We start from the raw sequence: 25,396 nt of genomic DNA, 5'->3' as shown, positions 1-25,396 counted from the left end.
AATATGTATCTAGTAAAGTCTTAAGAAATGTTATCCATATATTCACATTTAACTTTAATTTAATTTCATTTACAGCAATTAGCAGATGCTTTTCTCCAAAGTGACATACAATTATGACTAAATACAATATTGCATAGCTGTGGGTTAAATGCCTTGCTCTGGGGTCCAACAGTGGAAGCTTGGCAAGACACATTTAGCTCTGAAATCCACCATTGCATCATTTGTAGTAACAAATATGTGGATGGTGTTAAGGAGTATTGGGGGAGTGTCCATTAAAAACTAGCTCAGATCTTTGGCTTTTTAGATGTGGGTAGAACTTTGGGCTATAAATCGGCAGATTGCTGGTTCAAATCCAGGCTCTGCTATGAAGCCATTGTTGAGTCCTTGAGTCTTCTCCAGGGGTGCCGTGCAATGACTAACCTGCGCTTTGTTCCCAGCTCCCAAACACGCTGGGATATGCAAAAAAGCATTTCATTGTACTGTATATGTGTATATATGACAAATAAATACATTACATTTACAAACACATTTTTTGCCTTTAGCTTTGTGGTACCAGTTTGGGAAAGACCCCAACATGACTGTGCCCCAAAACCAGGTACAAAAAGACCTGGGTTGACAAGTTTCGTCTAGAACCTTAACCCCATTAAACATCTTTAGAATGCATCTTTTAAGTGAACTAAAATAATGATTAGTGACTGTAGCCCGGTACTTGGTCCTTTAATAGAAGGGGTCTACCATAGTACAGCCAATTAGCATATACTGTATGATTTGGGTGATGGACCATTCTCAGGACAGCAGGTAGAAACTATAGCTCATGTTTTTAAGTGCAAATTGTGTGTCAATTGTCCTCTGTACTCTTTACCAGAGTCTCATTCTACATCATTCACAGCATTTCTGTTGGGAAAAGTTTTTGAATGGCGGTTTGTTTTCCCAACTGTGATACTAATGTGTTTAAAAGTACTAGCATCTGCCTAGTAATACAAATATTTGCATAATCTTACCTACACACACTGTATAGCCAGAGGTATGTGGAAATCTGGTAAATTTGTTGAAAATCTTATTTCAAAACCACATGCATTGTTCTAGTCCTTCATCTTTGCATACAGCATTTGCATCCATTTCTCTAGGAGAGCTTCTTCCACTTGATTTGGGATGTTTGTGCTCATTTAGTTATAAGATTTCTTAGTTCAGGGCCTTGCTTGCCATCAGTGTTTTTTTTTTTTGTTTTTTTGTTCAATTCATTCCAAAAGTGTTTAGCAGGGTTGAGGTTAAAACTCTGTGCAGGCCACTGAAGTTCCCATGTCCTTATTTGCCTCACTTTTGGCTCAAGGGCACAGTTGTGGAGGAACAGGAAAGTGGCTTTCCAATTCCAATTCCTTTTTATGATTTCTTTGCCAAAACACCACTGTGACTTTAACTTGGGTGACGCTTTGTTGTTATCTATGTTGATTTTATACACCTGTCATGGGTGAGGCTGAAGCACCTGAACTCAATAAATAAGAGGGGCAAAAGGGTTTGTATGGTTTTGGTCATATAGTGTATAACACAGATGCTAATCTTATATATTACACTCTTTGTATTTACAGGATATGAACATGAACCTATTACTACAAAAGTCACATTTACTATTACACCAATCAGCCATAACATTAAAACCACCTCCTTGTTTCTACAGTCACTGTCCATTTTATCAGCTCCACTTACCATATAGAAGCACTTTTTAGTTCTACAATTACTGACTGTAGACCATCTGTTTTTCTGCATACTTTGTTAGCCCCCTTTCATGTTGTTCTTCAATGGCCAGGACCCCCACAGAGCAGGTATTATCTGGATGGTGGCTCATTCTCAGCACTGCAGTGACACTGACATGGTGGTGGTGTGTTAGTGTGTGTTGTGCTGGTATGAGTGGATAAGACAGAGCAGCGCTGCTGGAGTTTTTAAACACCTCACTGTCACTGCTGGACTGAGAATAGTTCACCAACCTAAAATATCCAGCCAACAGTGCCCCATAGGCAGCGTCCTGTGAACACTGATGTGTGACGTTTAATAGAGTGGACAGTGAGTGGACACGGTATTTAAAAACTCCAGCAGCGCTGCTGTGTCTGATCCACTCATACCAGCACAACACACACTAACACACCACCACCATGTCAGTGTCACCATGGCAGTGCTGAGAATGATCCACCACCCAAATAATACCTGCTTTGTGGGGGTCCTGACCATAAAAAAGATATGTAGAAAAAAAGATGGACTACAATCAGTAAATGTGGACTACAAAGTATATCAGTGTATATCTTTATCACAATTATGTCAGTAATTGATATTCAGGGTCCCTGAGCAAGGCCCTTAACCCTAAGTTGCTCATTGTGTAAGTCGCTTTGGATAAAAGCGTCTGCTAAATGCTGAAAATGTAAATGTAAATGTAAATGATATTCTACACCAATATGTACGTCCATCACCTTTAGAATGTGAGGTCATGTGTATTATGTATAATCTTCACATAAATGTCTCAGTATTCTATTCCAAAGCAAGGCTTTATAGCCTAAATAAGATAATCACTATCTAATAACTTTTGGACTTTTTGTCTGGCTTGTCAGACAAATGATAATTTCTGTTACTGATTTGTTGATGTATTTTCTTTAGAACTGTTACTACAAACGACGACAGGGCTGTTAGGAATTTGTAAGGTTAAACACTTTCCTTAAACACTTTATCTGTTGCAGAATGTGCCCACAGGACCCAACAACAAACCCAAGCTACCAATAGTCATCGCCCAGTGTGGAGAGATGTGATTTTTATTTTTACTTTTTGTACAATATATCTGCATATCTGCATGGATTTGATATATTTATGTCCACACAAAAAAATACATAGATAAAAAATAATAAAAGATAAAGTTTTACTTGAAACGGAATTGAGATCTTAGTTAAAAATTCTAAATAGTCAATTTTACAGTGATAATTCTGCATTATCTCCATGTCCTGTCAAGACAGAACGTCCACTGATATGAAACACAATGTCTCTGGCCTTTTATAAACCAATAAAGCTGACATTTAACAAACATAGTAAGACAAATATAGGAGACAAATGTGCTATTGCTCTTGTGATATCAGAAGAGTACGTTCATTGTCTATCTTTTGGATCGCCTCACAATTAACTATTCACAATGTTGTTTGACTACATTCTCTGCCAAGTTTCCTGAATAAATTTCAGCTTTTTGTAAGGAATGGTTTAATTCCTTCCATGTTCCATGTGAATCTATTTTTCTCTCTCAATTGAACAAAATATTCTACTTTAAAAATAGCTTTTAAACTTGAGTGGAATGAAACCGATCGTAAACCAAGACGTGCCTTTTAATGCCAGTTCCTGATTGGTGAAATTTCCATTGTCTCTTCTGCTTCCCCAAATCCACATCCTAACCTATCCGACAGCCCCCTTTCTCCCCACCATAATGGCTCAGAACCCCAGCCCCTCGACACAAAAGAAGCCTTTCAGCTAGAGTGCTGGAAGAGTTTTGGGCTCGGCGGGAGGTTTCTGAGGGTCAATGTTAAAGGCCGTCTTTGTGCCAGGCCGTTAACAACAAGCTCTTCACACGTCATCCAGCCACTCGGCTGCAGTGCCAGCATAACATTTACATGACAAAAGCGGAAGGGTGGTGTAGGGCTGTCTCACAAACAGCCGTGGATCGCTCTCATCAAGTGCTCACTTTTTTTTAAATGCTCTGTGCAGAGACTGTGTGAGGGGATGTGGCTTTTAAAACACCCTGCATCTACACTTCAATTGGGAATTCAGGCAGCTGGTTGAAAACAGACATCATGTTTTCTACCTTGGTTGTTTTTTAATAGATCTTCAATAGACAAAACATACTGAAAAATTAAAAAGGTCTAATACTGATGTTGCATTTCAGTATAATGTGGATTAAATGCTCTCTACTGCAAGTATATATCAGTAACATGCATAAGATTCACATGTGGTATTTATCCAAAGCAAAATGTGACAAAATACAAGTGCAAGCAATTGAGGGGATACAGGCCTTGCTCGAGGGCCCAACTGTGGCAATTTATCAGTGGTGCTTAAACCAGTGACCTCCAGATCATGTACCTTAACCAATAAACTACCACCACCCAACAAATATACAGTACATTTATGGAATTTAGATTATTTTATCCAAAACAACTTTCAAATTTTGCCTGAATACAATCCAAGCAATTGGGTGTTAAATATCTTGCTTAAGGGCCCAGCAATGTCAACCTTAATGTTTTTAGAGAAGTATTAAAGCTCTCTTTAGGTAACCTGCTATTTGAATGACAGGCAGGACATTGAAGTGCATTAGGGAAGCTTAATAAACATGATATCCCTGCACAAATAACTAACCAAGTTGCTAAACACTAAAGTGAAATGCAAAAGCTCCTTCCCCTGTTTAAGTTTAGCTAACTAATTTGCCACCTTTTAATAATTCTTTGTCATTCTGTAGCACTGCCTATGCAACCACAGGTTCAGCTAACTAGAACTACACATGTGTAAAAAGGTTCGGAAGTAATTCCATAAGTGGATAACAAACAGGTTGGGGGGGGGGGGGGGGGGGGGGGGGGTAGGATTTTTAGTTTTTTCCTTGGAAAAAAAATATTAAAAGAACTGGATTTACTTAACACCACTTTGGAGTATTGGATTAACTCAAAATACCTTAAAATATACTACAACTTGTAAATGAATATTGTTTGCCATTTTCATACATTAATTACAACAAATAGTTGATTTATAGCATAAAACGCGTTCTCACTATCCAGATCAGTGTGGGTCCTTGTATCTTGTGTAAGTTTTCTCGTTTTATGCTTTATCCACATCAGGTCTGCGGTGGGCCCAGTTTGCCCAGAATCATTGGGCGCAATGCAGTAACACACCCCGTACGAGATATCAATCCATTGCTGGGCCTGTTAATACAATCATGTCTGTATGTAGATACCTGACACAAATCTGCTTGATACCAGTTTCCAAACAATTGAAAATCAACTTCCTAAAGTGTGTTCAAATTATTAAAAATATTGGAAATCCTGCTAATAAAAGGTTCAGGTTGTTTTTATTGATTTTTACTTTTCTGGAAATGTGATTTGTAGATATTGTTCATCAAACTTTTATGACCTTTAGTTTTATTAGTTCAAGTTTGTTTTAATGTCTCGGATCACACACTATAAATATGGTACTACTTTTCCTTGTTGATGTATAAAACTGTGCGCTATGTCAAACTGAATAAGGTCAAAGACTTTGACAATACTCCTTGTACTTGTAAGATTGGCTTATATATAAACACATTATTCCTCCAACTAACACATTGTTGCTTGTCAATCCCTGTTAAAGTAATGTGCAGATCAGCTGTTTTAATTATCATGAATAAATAGCCCATCTCTGTGGATGAAGTCTATAAAATTTCAAATACATTTTTTAAAAAGCTTTTAAAATAAGTCAGTTGGCTAACCATAAAGCAGGACAGACCTGGTAAAAGATACAAGAACATCTCAGAGACACTGGACATAGCTCATAGGTCAGTCCAGTTTATTATAAAGAACTAAAGAAATTCTGAAAATGCAGCCAGTTTCAAATTTAGCAAGGACCAGCAGTCTGGTTAGGATTGAAGGGAAATGTGACGAAGCCGATTGCAAAAAGGTCTTGCAAAGAAATAAGACACGTGACGTCTAAGTGTAATAAATGCCAAATTTATTGACTTTTAAAATCTTGCTCAATGGAGGTATATGACATGGTCAGACTTTGTAGCTACATGATGAACATTGTCATAAATATGGATTTGCTTCTATAACAGCCTCCACTGTCTGGGCAGGCGTATCACTAGATTTTGAAATGAGTACAGGGAGTTGTTTTGATTTAGTTTTGCGAGCCCAGGTTACCATCTATGCATTCAATGTAAATAAGGTAAATATAATCAATAGTTTCTTATTATGTGTAGATACTGCAGGTACACAGTAAATCTAAAAAATGCAGTGATTTTATTAGTTGTTTTAATGAAATCATTAATGTTGAACATTTTTATTAGATGACTTTTAAGGTACTTTTTTGTTATACTAAAAGTGGAAGGATGTGTATATAAATGTAGTATTAGTTATGTATTAACCCCCAGTGACAAAAATGCGGAAGCTGTTTTTTTCCATATCCAATTATAAATGGCACATAAATCTTCGCTCAATAATAATTTAAGAATAGTTTACATTTATTATTATTAGTATTTGGTTGTTAAATACACAATAAATGACAAAAGACGAGGTTAAGCAGATAGCTTAATCAGAACGTCTGGGTAGCATGTGTACCACTGTAGCGTGTTCGTCGTGAATAGGATTGTGTTACAAATCGCATACTGAAGTACTAAATAGTGCCTCATAATACGACATCTTAATGCACTAGTTTAAGATTCAAGCTAGTACTTTAATAAGTGATTTAGAACACAGCCGATTTCTCCATTTTTAACGACTGGTAGAGCGAGTTCTAAACGACATACCCTACGCCTCTTACAACGAGCCAATCACAGGTAGAATGTTTAATTACGTATGTAAGTGGCAGCAAAACTAACCAATAAGCTTGAGGAAAACTTCGTCGTTGCCCGACGACAGGCGCGCCGACCAATGGGATGAAAGAGTCGTTGTTGCAGCTCAGTAATATCCTCCGGCAGCTTTTCCTATTCCGTCCAGTTCGATCGGCGACGGGAGCGGAGAAAGGAAAGCAGAGAGCCCGAAGGCAGTAGCCCCCACCTCCGCCGGCCCAGGTTACCATCTAGCACCGGGAGAAAACACACTAGAGAGCCACCGCCGGCTTTACCAACAGGACACCACCATGAGCAGCGAGGCCGAGACACAGCAGCAGCCGCCGAAGCCTGACGCCGACGAGGAGAGCCCATCCAGCCCGGCAGCCTCAGCTACCGCGGGGGATAAGAAGGTCATCGGTGAGTCGGCTAGCCGTGTTGTATAGGCGCTATACATGGGCCTGCTGATTCCCAAACTGTAGATAGACTTAATTTAATTCTACCAGACATAGCCGTACACTAGCTAAAATTCACAGAGCCTGGTGTTCTAGTAATAGTGATGGACAATTCGAATCTTTAGTGAATCATATCAATCGGTTTATCAGTCGACTCTTGAATTTCCAAAGGCTTTCAATTCAGTTCGTTCATTACCAGTTGTTATGAACGTAATAGTGTGTACTGTACCCTGGCCACATGTTGGAAAATAAAGATAAAATAACCAGAAGCTTTGGTACTTAATATAATATAGTATATGAAGAAATATGAATCTTTACTAAGTATAGAATGATAACTTGATTCATTTTATACTTTAAAGCCAAAACTGTAGTTTATAACATCACGGTTTTCTTAAAGATTTTAAAAAACCTTTAATATATGGTATATAGTCCAGGTTTCACATTGAATCGATTACCGAGGAAATTCTTGAACGAATCGACACGTAACAAACGACACGTAACTACCATGTTAGAGCTCCTTTTATTGGTGTAGCTCGAGTTTTAACACTGGTGGTGCATGTTCATTATTTTACCAGTGGGAACGTGTAATAAACTGGGGTTAAATTTGTACTCATGTTACTTTCGTCACGATTGACGATGGCAATTTGTTTAACATACAAAGTGTGCGTCGGTTAGGACGGTTAATTTTCGTAAAATTCAAATTTGAAATGTGCACGCCAGCGTTCTAAGTTCAATTTCAGTCGCGTGCATGGTCAAAACTGTGGCTAGTGAGCTAACTGCTAACACGTTCAGGCCTGGTACTCGCGTGTATGTGAAATATAACAAACCTCTCTGAAATAACGCTCAGGTTTATTTAGGCTAATTTTAATTATCAGCTGATTAAATTAGCACATTAACTGCATAAAAAAACTGATAAAACTTCAACCAATCACAGTATCGCTTAGCTTCGTTTGTTTTAGGCTAGTGAGTTTGGCCTTGATCGTGACCCACTGGGTTCCCTGTCCTCAAGTCACCCTTTGTTTGCTTCAGCCTTTGCTATGTACATATATTATTATTAATACAAAATTTCCATGTCGCATTTGAAGATAACGCTCAGCTAATATGACTATTATGAATAGCTCTGTTTGAAAATTTTTGCGTCAGACCTATGGTTGAGATTTTTTTGTTCGGCCTGTGTAAAATGCATTCGGGCCTGATTATGTACATGCGCTTAGTGTTCGCACGGACAGAACTTGATGTTCGATAAATTCGATTAATGTTGGACCCAGGGCTGATTCTTGACCCTTTTTTTCGGATTTTAAGTTATACCTCATAATATCAGACAACACGATGTCGCTTGTTAGCTGTTAGCTTGTCAAGTTAGCAATCCAAAATGTCCGCCGTTCTTTAGTGCGAGGGACATTTCTTTTGTCTAAGCACGGGCGATTTTGAGATCGATGCGAATTAAGAAAGCTGGCAGATACACGATAAAACGCTACAATCGAGTACGAACAATTACGATGTTTAAGCAGATATCGAATGAAGCTACTCATTTCGCCATGGTTCGTGTCTGACCACATGTATAAAGCGTATCCGTGTCGGCCTGTTAGCCGCTAGGTTGCTAGCGACGACGATTATTTACACAGGATTCAGGAAGGGTGGATTGTTAACTGGGCGTATGGGGGTCGTTCTGTTTATCCTTATATGAACGACGCATACTTCGATTAATCGATAATACGGTCGCTTTTAGCCGGGAAGTTCAGTCACCCCACCACGTGGAACTTAGTGATGTCTTCCTGATTTTAGCCTCGACGCATTTCCTTGAATGAGTCAAGTGATCGTGCGTGCGTAACTGGACTCCTTGGAATTTGAGTCATCAAATTACTAAATATCAAAGCATTAATATAGCTTCTAGATTGTAGCATCTTGTGTATTTAGTATATCTAGAGATCTCCAAATTATTAAGCATTTAGTTGAATGCGCACTTTTCTGTTAGTTACACTGTTTTAATTGTTATGAGCAGTGTTTTCTAATATGAAATCATTAGTCCAGCACAGTTTAGTGTGACTGTCCCGTTTCTGATCTTAATACTGACACTATATTATTTGGTTAAAAGCAAACAGTAGTGAGTAATGCATTCTCATCTCCTGCATTAACACATTCAGTCCTTTGTGAAGTAGTCTGTAGTGTAGGTCAAAAAGCATGCACTTACTGCATCAAACCTGAGTGGATTAGGAAAATGTGCCAAATCTGATCCACCAGCAATTCAGCATGTATTGTGTTGGCCAGATTAGAATCATTGCCAGTTAATACATCAAACAACTTCATTTTATTAGTAATTTTAGACTCATAAGTGGGACAAGTTTGAAACTAAAGGCTCAGATTCAAGCAGCTGCTTATGCACACCAGTTTAACATCATAATCTATAAACAGCATGACAGTTGGAAGCTATAAATAGATTGCCTCCAAATGTCTGCTTAGACTTTGGCAGGGGTTCTGGTATCTGACGCATTTGGGATAGCTGTATCATTCATGATCCTACTAGAAATAGTGCAGGGTTTCACTTTGTACTAATTTGGTTCTTTTCTCTCCTTACAGCAACAAAGGTCCTGGGGACAGTGAAATGGTTCAATGTAAGGAATGGCTATGGATTCATCAACAGGTGAACCTCTTTAAAATAAGTTCAACACAACACTTATCAGTATAAGTGGGTCAGGCAACAGCCACAATCCTCTTAAAGCTTTTTAAATGCTTATAACTGGACTGCTGAGTCTTCTGTAAACAGCACACTATTGCTTTCTCACCAGTCTTAGTCTATGTCTACTTTCCATTGTTTAATGTTTATACTCTATCTTTTGTGTCTTATTTAAAGGAATGACACAAAAGAAGACGTCTTCGTACATCAGGTATTTGTTTATTATTGTTCTTTACAGTTAACTAAAATGCAACAGTGAAGTACGAGTGTGTTTATGCTGCATGTTTGCCTGTCCCTAGACTGCAATCAAGAAGAATAACCCAAGAAAATACCTTCGCAGTGTAGGAGATGGAGAGACCGTGGAGTTTGACGTGGTTGAAGGGGAGAAGGTATGCTTTAGGCTTCCTAGAAAATTCTGCCTAAATAGCGCATTTGCATCTCAGTGTTGTTGGTAAGCTTGGTATTAATTGGCTACATGTGCTTGTCTTCTCTTTTAAAAGAATAGGGATTAAAATAATAGACATGAGTGAATATGATATTTTAAAACAACTAAATTGGTTGGATTAATGGCATAGCAGTTAGCACAGTTGCTAACAGATAAATCATGGGGAAATATCCTTACCTTCTCTTTAAAGAGAACACAGTTCATATTCTCCTCTGTTTCCTGCTCCAAATGGCTCCAAACTTTTTTTTCTCCAAAGGATACTGGTGTATAATTCCCCCCCCCAACAAATTGTACCATAGGTGTCAATTAGTTTCCATATCTTTCAATTGTAATTTGCAGTATATGGACAAATGTGCTCAGATGACATAGTGGTCTGTTATGCTAGCCCACCAGGTTTATATGTCGGTGGTGCTATCAGCCAGCTGGGCATCTGCACAGACATAATTGGCTTTGTCTTAGGTGAATGGTCAGTCCTACAATGGATTGGTGCCCTGTCCATGTTAATTCTGCCTTGGGCCCAGTGTTTCATAGTTTCATAGTTCCTCCATGATGGTTTGCCATGATTAAGTTAGTTCCTTTTGTAGTTAATTCCAACTATCTGTACTTTAACCCAGACTGCCCTAAACTAAGCCATTTTGTCTCCCTCCAGGGTGCCGAGGCAGCCAATGTGACCGGACCAGGCGGTGTGCCCGTACAGGGCAGCAAATACGCAGCCGACAGGAACCGTTACAGGCGCTATCCACGCAGGAGGGGCCCACCACGTGACTTCCAGGACAACTACCAGAGTGACGAGGGAGAAAAGAGGGAGGAAGGGGAGAGCGCTGGCGAGGGTGAGCAGCAGCAGCAGCGCAAACCCGCTTACCCCAGGCGACGCTACCCACCATACTACGTCAGGAGGCGCTTTGGCCGCAGACCTCCTTACAACAACTCTCAGCCTAGGGCAGAGCTGACCGAGGTATGATGTGTGTAAGGACAGATGGAAAAGGATGCAGTTCCTGTTACTTTACTTGTATAATTTATGACTCTTATGTTTGAAGGGTGGGGAAGGAGATGATAACCAAGCTGGACAAGATCAGGGCAACAAGCCAGTGAGGCAGAACTACTACAGAGGCTACAGACCAAGGTTCAGACCACGGTTTGTATACATTGGGTTCTGTAGATCGATAAGTGGATCAGTTTCCTTTAGTCAAATGACTCTACATGTTTATTGGTGTGAGCATGACCCACTACAACCCCACCCATCTAGAATAAAAATATAACATATATAAATGTTTTGGCGGCATAGTACAATAATTATGCAAATAATACATTGTCAATACACTTATTAACTTGACTGTCTGTGCAGAGGTCCACCACGTCCCCGGCCAGCACGGGAAGAAGAGGAGGATAAAGAGAACCAGGGCGAGGATGGCCAGAACCAAGAACCGCGTCAGCGTCGTTATCGCCGCAACTTTAACTACCGCCGTAGACGGCCTCAGACCACCAAGCCCCAGGACGGCAAGGACAGCAAAGAGGCTGAAGCATCAACCGAGAAATCAGCCGCTCCCGAAGCCGAACAAGGTGGAAACGAGTAAATCAACCGCCGCCGGCTTCACCATCTTGCACCATCCTGCCGGGTTGGTTTTTCATCATTCTTTGGGCTTTCTAGAACATGGTCACAGTACAAGTATATCTTCTTTTTTTTTTTTTTTTGCTCCAGCACTCTCATCGGTGTTGTACTGAGCTATTATTTGAACTTGTGACGAGGAGATATCTCGCTTTAGCCTTGATTCACTTTGTATGTGAGCGTAAATGCACAACATGAATTACAACTTCCTTTAAAATAAAGTCATCTTTTGAAAGGTTTTGCAAATGCAATTTGTCTGTATAGTATTACTGTATTTGTCTATAATACATACTATACTGTGTAATAAATTTGTGATGCAGATATTTACAGTGCACTTTATTAATAAACACTACCTGTTCTGACTGGTTGTTCTACATGCAGGCTTTACACCAAGTTTAAAGCATATCAAAAATGTATTGCTGAATAAAATAACTACACTTTGCAGTCAAAAAATCAGCTTAAATCAAACTAGAAGTTAAGTTTTGTGTGCACTGCACTGAACCCACCTCAACTGTAGGAATGAAATGTTTTCTAAATGTGGCATGGGTAATGGTGGGTGGTATTTAGTTTGCACTCGATGACACGAGGCTGGGTCAGTGTGTATTCGGCAGCTGCTGTGTGGATGTGATAAAGCAAGCTAGCTGCTTCAAACTGAATACTTAAGCATTTTCTCTACATACTTTCTCTACATTTTTCTCTACATACTTAAGCATTTTCTCTACTTAAAATCGAGCATTTTGCGAATAAACACTTGTTTCTTTGTCTTCCTTTTAGCTTTGTCAACAACGAGAAACATCGAAGATCTGAGCAATAAAGATTTGACCTGATGATCGTCTAAGCTTGCAACATGCATTCGACCAGATTACCACCGATTGCCTGCAGAATCTATGCAGCTCTGTTTTTGGTTTTTCCATTATTTTTGTGACAGCTAAAAGTTTTGGGGAAACAGCAGATGTTTTTCTAAATCGGTCTTAAGTTTTTACACCAAATGGTTTTTAAAAAAGTAATTTGATATCTGGTCAGTTTGACATTTTTAAAATGACTTTTTATGTATTCAAACATGAATTTTAACAAAAGGCAAGCTCAAAATAAAAAAAAGCAAAGACGAACTCTTGCCATGGTTTTTCTTTCAAAGCTTGAGCTTTCTGATAACATCTTTCAAAAAATATTCATACTAAAATTCATTTACACTAATAAAAATTCACACGTCACTTTACAATTCATGGTGATGTAGAAACCATATAATATGAAGTTCATTAGACTGACAGATGTGGCATACTTGGGTGTATAATCAGACATCTGTCTCTTTGCGTAGACGTTCCATACGCTGAATGTTTGATTCCAGTGTGGTGCGATCGGTGATCTGTGTGGTACAGCTAGCTGGAAACCAGCCTTTGTCTCCATTCCTCATTCTTTCTCCATAGCACCAACCTGCAGATTAAAAAAAACATGTTATATTTGTTATATATTATAATTTAGGGCAAACAGAATGACGTTTGTCATATGTACATACACACATGTACAGTACAATTACATTTTACTGCATAGCCTAGCTTGTTTGGAAGCTGGGATCAGATTGCATGGCACTTCAAACATCCAACACCCCAACAGGGGCAGCACAATGGCTAAGTGGATAGCACTGTCACCTCACAGCAAGAAGGTCCTGGGTTCAATCCCCAGGTGGGGCGGTCCGGGTCCTTTCTGTGTGGAGTTTGCTTGTTCTCCCCGTGTCCGCGTGGGTTCCCTCCGGGTGCTTCGGTTTCCTCCCACAGTCCAAAGACATGCAAGTGAGGTGAATTGGAGACGGCCATGGCCATTGTCCATGACTGTGTTTGATATAACCTTGTGAACTGATGAACCTTGTGTAATGAGTAACTACCGTTCCTGTCATGAATGTAACCAAAGTGTAAAACATGACGATAAAATCCTAATAAACACCCCAACAGTGACTGCAGAGCTGGGGTTTAAAGCCACTGATTTGATAGTCCAAAGCTTTACTCAGTTCAATCATTAAGTGGGCCTAATGTAATAGGCTTCTATGTCAAATAAAATAGCTGTAATATGTTGTGGAGGGGTCTTGTCACATTAACTCATGTAACTAAACATACTTGACGAAGTGGCCCCCACCTGAAGGTTGTTTAGAGCTTTTAATAGAGGAAAGTGTAGGGCGTTACCTACACCTAGCCAAAGTTGCACTGTGGCTCCAAACGAGACAATGGTGTCTCTAACATAGATTGGTCAGTCTGTGCATGTTAACAGCTTCACAAGCTTTACAAAGACTGGCCTGTTTGGCAGGGTGACAAAAAGAAGCCTGTCCTGGGAAAAGTGCCACACTTGTCTTGAGTCTCGTTTGCACTTTGCAAGAAAAACACCCAACTTAAATTCTTTCACCATGCTTTTAGTCAGGACTGAACAATGGTCAGGACTCTCTCAGGACCACTACAGAGCAGGTATTATTTAGGTGGTGGATCACTCAGCACTGCAGTGACACTGACATGGTGGTGGTGTGTTAGTGTGTGTTGTGCTGGTATGAGTGGATCAGACAAAGCAGTGCTGATGGAGTTTTTAAACACCTCACTGTCACTGCTAGACTGAGAATAGTCCACCAACCAAAAATATCCAGCCAACAGCACCCTGTGACCTCTGATGAAGGTCTAGAAGATGACCAACTCAAACAGCAGCAATAGATGAGCGATCGTCTCTGACTTTACATCTACAAGGTGGACCAACTAGGTCGGAGTGTCTAATAGAGTGGACAGTGAGTGGACACAGTTTTTAAAAACTCCATCAGCGCTGCTGTGTCTGATCCACTCATACCAGCACAACACACACTAACATACCACCACCATGTCATTGTCAGTGCAGTGCTGAGAATGATCCACCACCTAAATAATACCTGCTCTGTGGTGGTCCTGACCATTGAAGAACAGGCTAAGAAGGTATGTAGAGAAATAGATGGACTACAGTCAGTAATTGTAGAACTACAAAGTGCTTCTATATGGACAGTGTGTAGAAACGAGGTGGTTTTAATGTTATGCCTCATCAGTGTATCTTAAGCTGTCCAGAAGAGTTTGATTCAACAAGTGTGTTTAAAACAGGCTTTTAACTAAAATGGAGTCATTCTTACCATCAACCTCCTGCAGCACAATGACCACTTCAGCCTGCTGGAGACTTAGCTCGTCTGGTCCTTTGGGCATATAGGCCTTCGTCACCTCGTACTGAAGCAAGACTAGAAGACCCAAAAACACAGAAAAAGGTTAGTACTTTAATTGCAACAGGACTGCTCAGAACTATGCCAAATTAACAACCCCAAATCAGAAAAAGTTGGGACAGTATGGATAATGCAAATAAAATAAAAACACAGAGTTCCTTACATTTACTTTGACTTTTATTTGATTGCAGACAGTTTAAACCCAAGATATTTCATGTTTTATCTGCTCAACTTCATTTCATTTGTTAATATACATCCATTCCTGCATTTCAGGTCTGCAACACATTCCAAAAAATTGGGACAGGGGCAATTTAGGGCGAAATGATGTGATTCCAAACAGGTGATGTCAACAGGTAATCATGGTTTGGTACAAAAGCAGCACCCAGGAAAGACTTTGATGAGCAAAGATGATCAGAGGATCTCCAGTTTGTCAACAAATATGAGTGAAAATTATTGAAATGTTTAAAAATAATGCACCAAAGAAAGATTGGAAAGAATTTGCATATTTCTCCCTCTACAGTGCATAATATTATTAAACAATTCAAGGATTTCGGAGGAATTTCAGTGCGTAAAGGCCAAGGGCGCAAGCTTAAGCTGTTTTTTTTTTTTTATTATTATTTGCATTTTCCATGCTGTCCCAACTTTTTCTGATTTGGGGATGTAAATGTGGATGTAACCAAGTGTCAGAATGTTCAAACTGATTTGAAAAGAACAAAAACAACAAATCTGTCTAAAAGACAACACCAGGGACCCCCTAAATCTAATCATACTTTTATGCATTACTAATGTGAGCAGATACTTACCATCTTTATCAGGCGAACTCTCGCCTTTCTTATGCCTGCGCAAAGCCGTGACCCACCTTGCCCTGTCCAACCTGAAAACAAATGTTTAATTAGGAGTCCATCTTCATATGAAAACATATTTTTAATACCAATTAGCTTACATTTCAAAATGATGCCACGAAATCCATTTTGTTAGGGGTCACAACATCGGGTAATCTTTTGTCTCAGTTTTGCACTGTGCTGAACTTCCTCCTGTGTCATAACAACTATCTCCATGTTCTCCCATACTGCATCCATAAACCACCTTGTTGGCCTTCCTCTCCGCCTGCTGCCTGACGGCTCCATCCTCAGCACCCTTCTTCTAAATACACCCTCATCCCTCCTCTGCAACTTTGTGTCCAAAACATCCCTCCTCCACTGCCTTCTATTAACCCTGTTCTTAATCCTGTCCATCCTTGCCACATTTAAGGTTAGACAATTAACCGCTGATTTACTGTCTTCTTTTGAGTCTTGTTACAATCAAACAGGGTGCCAGTAGATGCATGAACACTTACACCGCTCAGCCATAACATTAAAACCACCTCCTTGTTTCTACACTCACTGTCCATTTTATCAGCTCCACTTACCATATAGGAGCACTTTGTAGTTCTACAATTACTGACTGTAGTCCATCTGTTTCTCAGCATGCTTTTTTTAGCCTGCTTTTACCCTGTTTTTCAATGGTCAGGACCCCCACAGAGCAGGTATTATTTAGGTGGTGGATCATTTTCAGCACTGCAGTGACACTGACATGGTGGTGGTGTGTTAGTGTGTGTTGTGCTGGTAGGAGTGGATCTGACACAGCAGCGCTGCTGGAGTTTTTAAATACTGTATCCACTCACTGTCCACTCTATTAGACACTAGTTGGTTTACCTTCAAGATGTAAAGTCAGAGACGATCGCTCATCTATTGCTGCTGTTTGAGTTGGTCATCTTCTAGACCTTCATCAGTGGTCACTGCCCACAGGGTGCTGTTGGCTGGATATATTTTTGGTTGGTGGACAATTCTCAGTCCAGCAGTGACAGTGAGGTGTTTAAAAACTCCAGCAGCACTGCTGTGTCTTATCCACTCATACCAGCACAACACACACTAACACACCACCACCATGTCAGTGTCACTGCAGTGCTGAGAATGATCCACTACCCAAATAATACCTGCTCTGTAGTGCTCCTGTGGGGGTCCTGACCATTGAAAAACAGCATGAAAGGGGGCTAATAAAGCATGCATAGAGACAGATGGACTACAGTCAGTAATTGTAGAACTACAAAGTGCTTCTATACGGTAAGTGGAGCTGAGAAAATGAACAGTGAGTGTAGAAACAAGGAGGTGGGTTTAATGTTATGGCTGATCGGTGTATATACAATGTGTTTAATGAGAGCAGGCAGGCATAGGACTGGGCTGACTGACCACTAGACACATCCTCTACCCTTAGCAGTTCACTTTGATCTTCTTTGCTTAATTGTTGAATAGCTTTACACATTATTCATCATCAAAAACTCATTCCACTATATTTTGTCTACATTTTAAATTTGAATGTTACTTTTAAAATAAAATAAAAATCATCTAATGAAAAATAGTAGTAGGTTAATATAGAAGCTTTCCAGAAAGCTACCAGCAGATGCTGCTAGAAATGTGTGTTTGCTCCTACTTGGTTTCGGCTACCAGTGCCATCTGCTCACAGCGGCCCTCACAGTTAGGATTCATCTCCAGACGCAGATAAGGCTTTTCTCCCTGCTCCTCTTCTACCTCAACATTTGTTGAAGTGGCATAGTCGAACACCACATAGTTCTCTTCACTGTACACACACATTAAGACACGTTACAAAATCTTCAAAATTTCAAAACACCTATCAGTGGACCGTAGTAAGTCTGTTCAGAACAATGACTGTTAAACAAAGAAAGAAATCCAGGAGCAATCTATTATTTATAGACAACTGCAGTCCTGCTTTATAGAATTCTTTCCTAGACTACATGGCTGATAGTTTAAGTCTAATTAGATGAATTAGATTAGTCTCATAGTGAAAGTTTAAAAGTAAAGGAAAAATGTAATGTCTGCAAGATGGTAGCTCTCAGTTAATCCTTTATCTAAGTATGTGTTCAACCTACAGGTGCAATTGGAAATATTCAACCCCCACCCCTGCCCTGAAAGGTATTATGGTAATGTGAATAGTTTGTTTATAAGAATTTTAACATCATGTTTTACACTATTTGGTTACATTAATGACAGACACGATAGTTACTTGTTACCAGGCCCGGAGTGGCTAATCGGGAGATTCGGGAGGATTCCCGATGGGCCGGCTCATGTCAATCTCGAGTTTGGGTCGGTTGGATGGGAAAAATAATTCTGACACTTATTTGTCACTTATCTAATCTTCTTCTTTCATTCATTCTCCACTCATCTGACAGCGCAGCCCCTACATCGCAGTAGTAGATTAGATGGGTTCTACCATCTGAGGGAATTCCCCCCTCCCAAATGTTTCAGTTGGTTTGGCCCATGAGGCGTCTTTTCTGGAGCGCCGGTAAAAGTAAATATAGCAACAGAATAGCGCAAACCATCAGTCAGTGGATTTTGTAGAACCCAATACACACCATTAATCACAAATATCCAGTTTCAAGCTGAAAATAATAAACATAATTTGAAGTGTAATATGTTAAACAGCCCAACTCATTAATGGAATGTTTTTGACGCTACTGATCCCGAGGAGGCCATGACTACTAAAGGGACAGGTAGAGGATAGTCTAACAAAGTTATTTAAACTAAGATAGTTATTTGTAATGTAAAATGTAACGTAGAGAATATACATGATGTATGTTAAATTGTTCAGACATTCAGAAAGATGTCAGCACGATAGCCTAATTTATTTTAACAAATGGAGACAAATTACGGTGGCCGAGAAGTGCAAAACAAATTTACATTTCAGAAAACAAAATTACAAAAAAACTAAAACAAATTTACAACAAAAGCAAAAACAAATTTACAAGTGCTCGGGTACCCAGTGTTTGTAAATTTGTTTTGGCATATGTAAAAGTGTTTCAGCACTTGTAAATTTATTTTCGGCATATGTAATTTTGTTTTCTAAAATGTATATTTGTTTTGCACTTCCCGGCCGCACATTTCTGACGGAAAAGGCAGGGACAATAAACCGGAAGTGCGTGTTGCTTACCTGCTGTCAATCAAACTGTTTCTCAGCGATAAAGTGAACGGAGTTTGTGATGGTGACGATAAACAAGGTTTTGTCTAGTTTGTGGAAATCATTTTATCCAGTTGACCCGCTATTGTTTTTCTTGTGGAAAGTTTTGTGCAGATGTTTAGACGTGGCGTGTGCATCTCTATTTACCGTCCGCTCTTCTAAACATCTAAGGAATTCCCACAAGAACAACAAAAGCGAAATAATGAAAATAATTAACACAAAATGGACAAAACATTGTTTATTAGGGACGGAACATTTGATACCGAGGCTTGTTGAAGCTTGTTTCACTTTTGTAACACTGGACTCAGCATGTGCGGGACTGATGAAGCTTTGGTGCTGTGTTTTATCTCACTCACTATATAAGAGACAATCAAACCAGGGTTACCCACCGTCCTGTAACATACACAATCCTTCTTTATCTGGAGACTAAACGCCGCGTTCTGTATTGAACTGATACAGGACGCTTTGTTCCGTATTTTTATCAATGGGAGACGGTGTGGTGTATAAAACAGAAGGAAACTGCTGCTTAATTCATTATATTAAGTAGTGTTCACTTTTATTCTTAGTAACGTGACATAACCTGTTTAATAAACCGCTGTATGTGTAGCACAGTGGGCGGAGTGCGTTGTTTTGCCTAAAATATGGTTCTGACTTATTATAAAGAATGAAAATAATAAATTTTAAACACCATAAATAAAACCTTTGTTCTCATGACTGTGTAAGGTCCCCCCCTGCTGCTATAACCAGCGCACACACACCGTTACTAAGAATAAAAGTGAACACTACTTAATATAATTCCCTCAGTCTCCCATTGATAAAAATACGGAACAAAGCGTCCTGTATCAGTTCAATACTGAACGCGGCGTTTAGTCTCCAGATAAAGCAGGATTCTGTATGTTACAGGACGGGTGGGTAACCCTGGTTTGATTGTCTCTTATATAGTGAGTGAGATAAAACTCAGCACAAAGCTTCATCAGTCCCGCACATTCCTGCTGCTTTAATATAAGCTCCGATACACTGAGTCCAGTATTACAAAAGTGAAACAAGCTTTAAAGCCTCGGTATCAGATGTTCCGTCCCTAATAAACAATGTTTTGTCCATTTTGTGTTAATTATTTTCATTATTTCGCTTTTGTTGTTCTTGTGGGAATTCCTTAGATGTTTAGAAGAGCGGACGGTAAATAGAGATGCACACGCCACGTCTAAACATCTGCACAAAACTTTCCACAAGAAAAACAATAGCGGGTCAACTGGATAAAATGATTTCCACAAACTAGACAAAACCTTGTTTATCGTCACCATCACAAACTCCGTTCACTTTATCGCTGAGAAACAGTTTGATTGACAGCAGGTAAGCAACACGCACTTCCGGTTTATTGTCCCTGCCTTTTCCGTCAGAAATGTGCGGCCGGGAAGTGCAAAACAAATATACATTTTAGAAAACAAAATTACATATGCCGAAAATAAATTTACAAGTGCTGAAACACTTTTACATATGCCAAAACAAATTTACAAACACTGGGTACCCGAGCACTTGTAAATTTGTTTTTGCTTTTGTTGTAAATTTGTTTTAGTTTTTTTGTAATTTTGTTTTCTGAAATGTAAATTTGTTTTGCACTTCTCGGCCACCGTACAAATAGCCTAAATCACTATCAATTTTACACCATCATAATATAGGCTAAAAAAAACTTCAAGCATGTTATCTTATTCAGCAAAATAGGCTAACCCTTAATGAAATGGGTTTTTTTAGCCTCAGAGCCAGTCTGATCCTGCTGATGAACCGAGTAGGCATGGAGAGGCCAGGACTACAGAGACGAGTAGAGAAAATAAAAATTAACTAAAAAACTATTTTATGTAACAAGTTGAACACAGAACAGATGTGATGGATAGATTCTAAATGATACCCAGTACCCAGATATTCAGAATGCTAAAAATGCATTAAAATCAGCCCAAATGAAATAGGTAAACAGGACCCCTTGGAGGCCTTCATGTTAATGTACACAGAGAAGGAAATTCTCATGTCTATAGACAATAACACCGTTATTAATAAAGTTGCAGAAACCAGTGCACTGTTTAAGAGGTTTTTGATGCTGTATGTAGCCTACTAAATATGTGTGTAGTGAAGCTATTTAAGAGTTTAGTGTAAACCTAACAATAGAGCACCTCTTTTTTTTTTTTTTTTTCAACTTATTGCTCCTGTACAAATGTAAATACGTTTTCATCTTTATCACATTTTTTTACCTTTTAAATCTTTATCTGATTTAAATTTGAATTAAACATGTTTAAGTGAAGTGTTTTCTGTTAACTAATTAACATATATCTGAACGTATACCCAATAAAAAGGCATTGAAAGAGCTAGCTGCTGTTTTATTTATTCAAATTCATCCTCCATGGAAAAAGTGGGCCAAGTTTGGGCATAAAACTCCTGGGCTGAAAAAGGGGCCCACTCCGGCCCTGCTTGTTACACAAGATTCATCAAATCACAAGGTTATATCAAACACAGTCATGGACAATTTTGTATCTCCAATTCACCTCACTTGCATGTCTTTGGACTGTGGGAGGAAACTGGAGCTCCCGGAGGAAACCCACGCAGACATGGGGAGAACATGCAAACTCCACACAGAAAAGACCCGGACCGCCCCACCTGGGGATCGAACCCAGGACCTTCTTGCTGTGAGGCGACAGTGCTATCCACTTAGCCACCGTGCCGAGCCTCAGCAAACAAAGTAAGAATATTTACTGATACATACAAGTAATTATTAGGACATAGATGTACAGAATTTTGAGTTTAAATAAACAAACATCTAGTTCTCTTGACAAATGTCCATGTGCACTATGATTCAATTCCCAGCCTCAGAACTTGATGGAAGATCCTTTTCCCTTCACAACCTGTCCTGATGAGACTGCTCAGGCCTCTGGATAAAATTTCAAACCCAGCAACAATACACCTACTGTCAAGAATGGTGGTAGTAGTATTATGCCAGTGAGACTGATACATTGTAAAAAGTGCAAAGAACAATAAAGAAGGGAGATTACCACCCCTCCCTAGAGCTGGTTTAAACTTTCACAACTCATTGATATCTCAGGCCTACATAAGCATTAGAAGTACACCAACCAGACATAACATTATGACCACCTTCCTAATATTGTCTTGGTCCCCCTTTCGCTGCCAAAACAGCCCTGACCCGTCGAGGCATGGACTCCACTAGACCCCTTAAGGTGTGCTGAGGTTTCTGGCACCAAGATGTTGGCAGCAGATCCTTTGTTAGGTGGGGACTCCATGGATCGGAATTGTTTGTCCAGCACATCCCACAGATGCTCCATTGGATTGAGATCTGGGTTATTTGGAGGCCAAGTCAACACCTCACACTCTTTGTTGTGCTCCATTCCTGAATCATTTTTGCTTTGTGGCAGGGTGCATTATCCTGCTAAAAGAGGCCACAGCCATCAGGGAATACTATTTCCATGAAAGGGTGTACATGGTCTGCAACACTGCCCAGATAGGAGGACGTGTCAAAGTAAGGACCCAAGGTTTCCCAGCAGAACATTGCTCAAAGCATCACACTGCCTCCGCCGGCTTGCCTTCTTCCCACAGTGCATCCTTGTGCCAGGTGTTCCCCAGGTAAGCGACTTTTGTCAAACTCACTCAATTCGCTACACATGCCCATTTTTTCAGCTTCTTACTCATCAACTTATAAAATGTTCACTTGCTGCCTAATATATCCCACCCACTAACAGGTGCCGTGATGTCATAATGTTATGCCTAGTCGGTGTAAATGCAAACTTTTGACTGTATACAGTACTTTATAATGTAGTAATGGATAAAAGGTTGAAAAACCTGCCTCTTTTTTCTGGTGACGATGAGTACATCATTGAACAGGAAAAGGTAATAGCTCTTATGGCCAAAGGCTTTTCTGAAGATACCGTGCTCTTCAGTGTACACAGCCAGTTCTCCTCTCTTCAGCAGCCAACGTGACGCTGACACTAATGGGAAAGGCTACATACAGACACAGCAGAAAAGAAACTTCAAATTTGCCATATATAATTATCAATTGACTTATTAACTTCCTAATCTTAGTCATTTTTAATATTCTCATATCCTCTTCTTTAGGGACAGTGGGTAGAGCTTTGGGCTTTCAATTGAAAGGTTAAGAGTTTAAATCCCAGCTCTGCCATGCAGCCACTGTTGAGCCCTTGAGCAAGGCCCTTAACCCTCTCAGCTCGAGGGGCGCTGTGCTATGGCTGACCCTGTGCTCTGACCCCAGCTTCCAAAACAAGCTGTACTATAGCTTGTATGGCTTTCGTATAGGAATACTGTAATATTAATGCTGTCATTTCACATTACTGGAAATAATTTTGTTGTACTGTACACATTTATATGTATATATGACAAATAAAGGTATTCTCTTCTATTCATTTCTCAGGGTATTTATCTCAAAGACCTGCATGGGGCTGCATTAAAAAACCTCAGCAAATTTTGTGACCTTAGCTACAACAAACAAATTAGAAAATAAATGTAGTTCTACATGACTTAGACATGATAGTGGTGCACAAGCAAAGACCTTAATCTTTCCAAAGTCCATCTGTTTCTGGATGGTGTACATCTGCTCTGTGCGCTCCATCCTCCGAGCTCCATCATTGCAGCTTTTTACCAGCTGATCAACACACACAAGCAAATAGATCAACAAATCACTTATCTGACAATTAAAGTATGAATGCATATCACGACTTATAAAAAAAGCATTTGACTGATGAATGACAGACCATATCTTTACCTTCTCCTTAATTGTGTTTTTGCATTTAAATATACTATAAGTAACACTGAGTGAGGCAGTGGTCTATTACTCTAGTTCATCACTGCTGAGATCAAGGTTTGAATCTCAGTGGTGCTATCAGCTGACAGGTTGCCTAAACAGACTGTTTTTTGGGGGGGTTTGGGTAACAAAGCCCTGCCATGGACTGGCAACCTGTCTTGCGCCTACAATTTCCTGGTGGAACCGGACCCGCAGTTACCCTAACCAGGATAAAGCAGTTACCCAAACCAGAATAAAGTCATCAAAATAACATATATTTTCTAACTGAACCTTAATTTCAGATAACAGACCACTGACCCAATCATATAATCATAAAATGAACAGTGAATTTGTATAATTTATTTAATTATATTATTTCAAGCAAGCAGCTGGAAATTGTTAAAGTCTGTCTCACATATTGCACAACAGCTACCAAACTGGCAGGCTTATTTTGCTCACGTGAATTCATATAAATAAATAAATATATAGTTTTATACTGTATATTAAATAGGAATTTTATAACATTAATATTGTTACTTCACATTACTGGAAGGGATTATTCATTTATTTAGATTTAGTCAACTTCAATAACGAGTCAGTGTCTATGTGGGTTACTCTGGTAAAGTGGCTGCTTTAAACTGCCTTTTAAAATATTATGACTAAGAGGATGAATGATAGTGGACTGGCAACCTGTTCAGGGCTTGTATTTTTTAGAGTTTTGGATAGTATGTGGGGCAACAGGTTTAACTTATATTCTGGTAATTATATCCTGTATGCTGCAAGGTTAATTCTCTTATTACAGTGCAACCTGGTGGCAACTCTTCCCTAGGTATACAACAAAAACTTGCCTGCCTGTCCACATGAACTTGTTGAAAAGGATATTCATCGGACCAGACGGCCTTCTATTGCTTCAGTGTCAGGTGAACATTTAATCTATGCCATTAATATTTGGTGCTAGTTCATATGTTTAGTGAGGAAGACAAGCAATGCAAGGGTTAAGCTGCAATTCACTGTTTAATCAAACTTTCCAAATAAATGTTCACTTAAAGTATGTAATTACCACCTAGATATAGTATATTTCTCTTAAAGAAAATGAGGTTCATTTACATCTAAGCTAAGTCTTTGGCATAAGGAACAGTGCATATACCAAAGTACACAATGTAGTCCTTAATTAAAAATGAAACAGATATTAGCTTGGAATTAAATCTGATCAAATGTAGGCTTCAGTTTGTGCATATAAATAAACACCAAATCGGTTTACTGTGTCATACCTTACTGATCTCCTTAAATGCCCAGCGAGCTGCGTAGAATGCAGTGGTCTGCTTGGTTGTTTTCTGACAGATGGTCTACGTGAATGCAAAAAGACAGAGGACACGTCAGTTTCACTTGAGAGTAAAATGACAGTTACAAGCTAGTGATGAGGTTTCTAGCTCGATTACTTGTTTATTGTTTGTTTATTAGGTTATTAGGATTTTAACGTCATGTTTTACACTTTGGTTACATTCATGACAGGAACGGTAGTTACTCATTACATAAGGTTCATCAGTTCACAAGTTTATATCAAACACAGTCAAAGACAATTTAGTGTCTCCAATTCACCTCACTTGCATGTCTTTGGACTGTGGGAGGAAACTGGAGCACCCGTAGTAAACCCACGCAGACACGGGGAGAACATG

The 25,396-nt window shown here is 39.4% G+C and overlaps 3 protein-coding genes across 6 annotated transcripts in view; 2 read left to right on the top strand and 1 right to left on the bottom strand.

The window, feature by feature from the left end:
• Window positions 1–2,909, top strand: part of ppih (peptidylprolyl isomerase H (cyclophilin H)) — a 79,421-nt gene extending 76,512 nt beyond the window's left edge. The window contains exon 9 of the mRNA XM_062998536.1: window positions 2,724–2,909. Within this exon, the coding sequence (XP_062854606.1) occupies window positions 2,724–2,792 (69 nt within the window). The 3' untranslated portion in view covers window positions 2,793–2,909. The remainder of the gene's footprint in view (window positions 1–2,723) is intronic.
• Window positions 2,910–6,682: 3,773 nt separating this feature from the next.
• On the top strand, window positions 6,683–12,815 carry ybx1 (Y box binding protein 1). Of its 3 annotated transcripts, none has more exons than XM_062999150.1 (8): window positions 6,683–6,946; window positions 9,559–9,622; window positions 9,833–9,866; window positions 9,955–10,044; window positions 10,750–11,055; window positions 11,138–11,223; window positions 11,446–11,716; window positions 12,481–12,815. In XM_062999150.1, the coding sequence occupies exons 1-7, from the start codon at window positions 6,838–6,840 to the stop codon at window positions 11,672–11,674; spliced, it is 918 nt and encodes a 305-aa protein (XP_062855220.1). In that variant the 5' UTR covers window positions 6,683–6,837; the 3' UTR covers window positions 11,675–11,716; window positions 12,481–12,815. The 3 variants fall into 3 exon arrangements, with proteins under 3 accessions (XP_062855220.1, XP_062855219.1, XP_062855218.1); XM_062999148.1 differs by having other exon boundaries at window positions 6,684–6,946; window positions 11,138–11,235; XM_062999149.1 differs by lacking the exon at window positions 12,481–12,815 and having other exon boundaries at window positions 11,138–11,235; window positions 11,446–11,722.
• The window catches only part of arhgef16 (Rho guanine nucleotide exchange factor (GEF) 16), a 31,837-nt gene continuing 19,151 nt past the window's right edge, over window positions 12,711–25,396 (bottom strand). For both annotated transcript variants that reach the window (XM_062999146.1, XM_062999147.1), the window contains 7 exons: window positions 24,992–25,066; window positions 23,490–23,582; window positions 22,770–22,924; window positions 17,387–17,533; window positions 15,721–15,791; window positions 14,834–14,935; window positions 12,711–13,137 (listed from right to left, as the gene is read on the bottom strand). In XM_062999146.1, coding sequence (XP_062855216.1) covers window positions 12,998–13,137; window positions 14,834–14,935; window positions 15,721–15,791; window positions 17,387–17,533; window positions 22,770–22,924; window positions 23,490–23,582; window positions 24,992–25,066 — 783 coding nt within the window. In that variant the 3' untranslated portion in view covers window positions 12,711–12,997. The remainder of the gene's footprint in view (window positions 13,138–14,833; window positions 14,936–15,720; window positions 15,792–17,386; window positions 17,534–22,769; window positions 22,925–23,489; window positions 23,583–24,991; window positions 25,067–25,396) is intronic.

Source organism: Trichomycterus rosablanca, chromosome 7 (assembly GCF_030014385.1).
Source record: "Trichomycterus rosablanca isolate fTriRos1 chromosome 7, fTriRos1.hap1, whole genome shotgun sequence".
NCBI lineage: Eukaryota > Metazoa > Chordata > Actinopteri > Siluriformes > Trichomycteridae > Trichomycterus > Trichomycterus rosablanca.
Note: the sequence above shows the minus strand (reverse complement) of the source record. Positions and strands in the feature narration are given on the sequence as shown.

Bases quoted from the DNA above. Each gene is read 5' to 3' on its own strand.
- ybx1 (XM_062999148.1), top strand. From the start codon at position 6,838: ATGAGCAGCGAGGCCGAGACACAGCAGCAGCCGCCGAAGCCTGACGCC. The intron at 9,867-9,954 runs GTATTTGTTTAT...GCCTGTCCCTAG, and splicing joins AAGACGTCTTCGTACATCAG to ACTGCAATCAAGAAGAATAA. The intron at 10,045-10,749 runs GTATGCTTTAGG...GTCTCCCTCCAG, and splicing joins ACGTGGTTGAAGGGGAGAAG to GGTGCCGAGGCAGCCAATGT.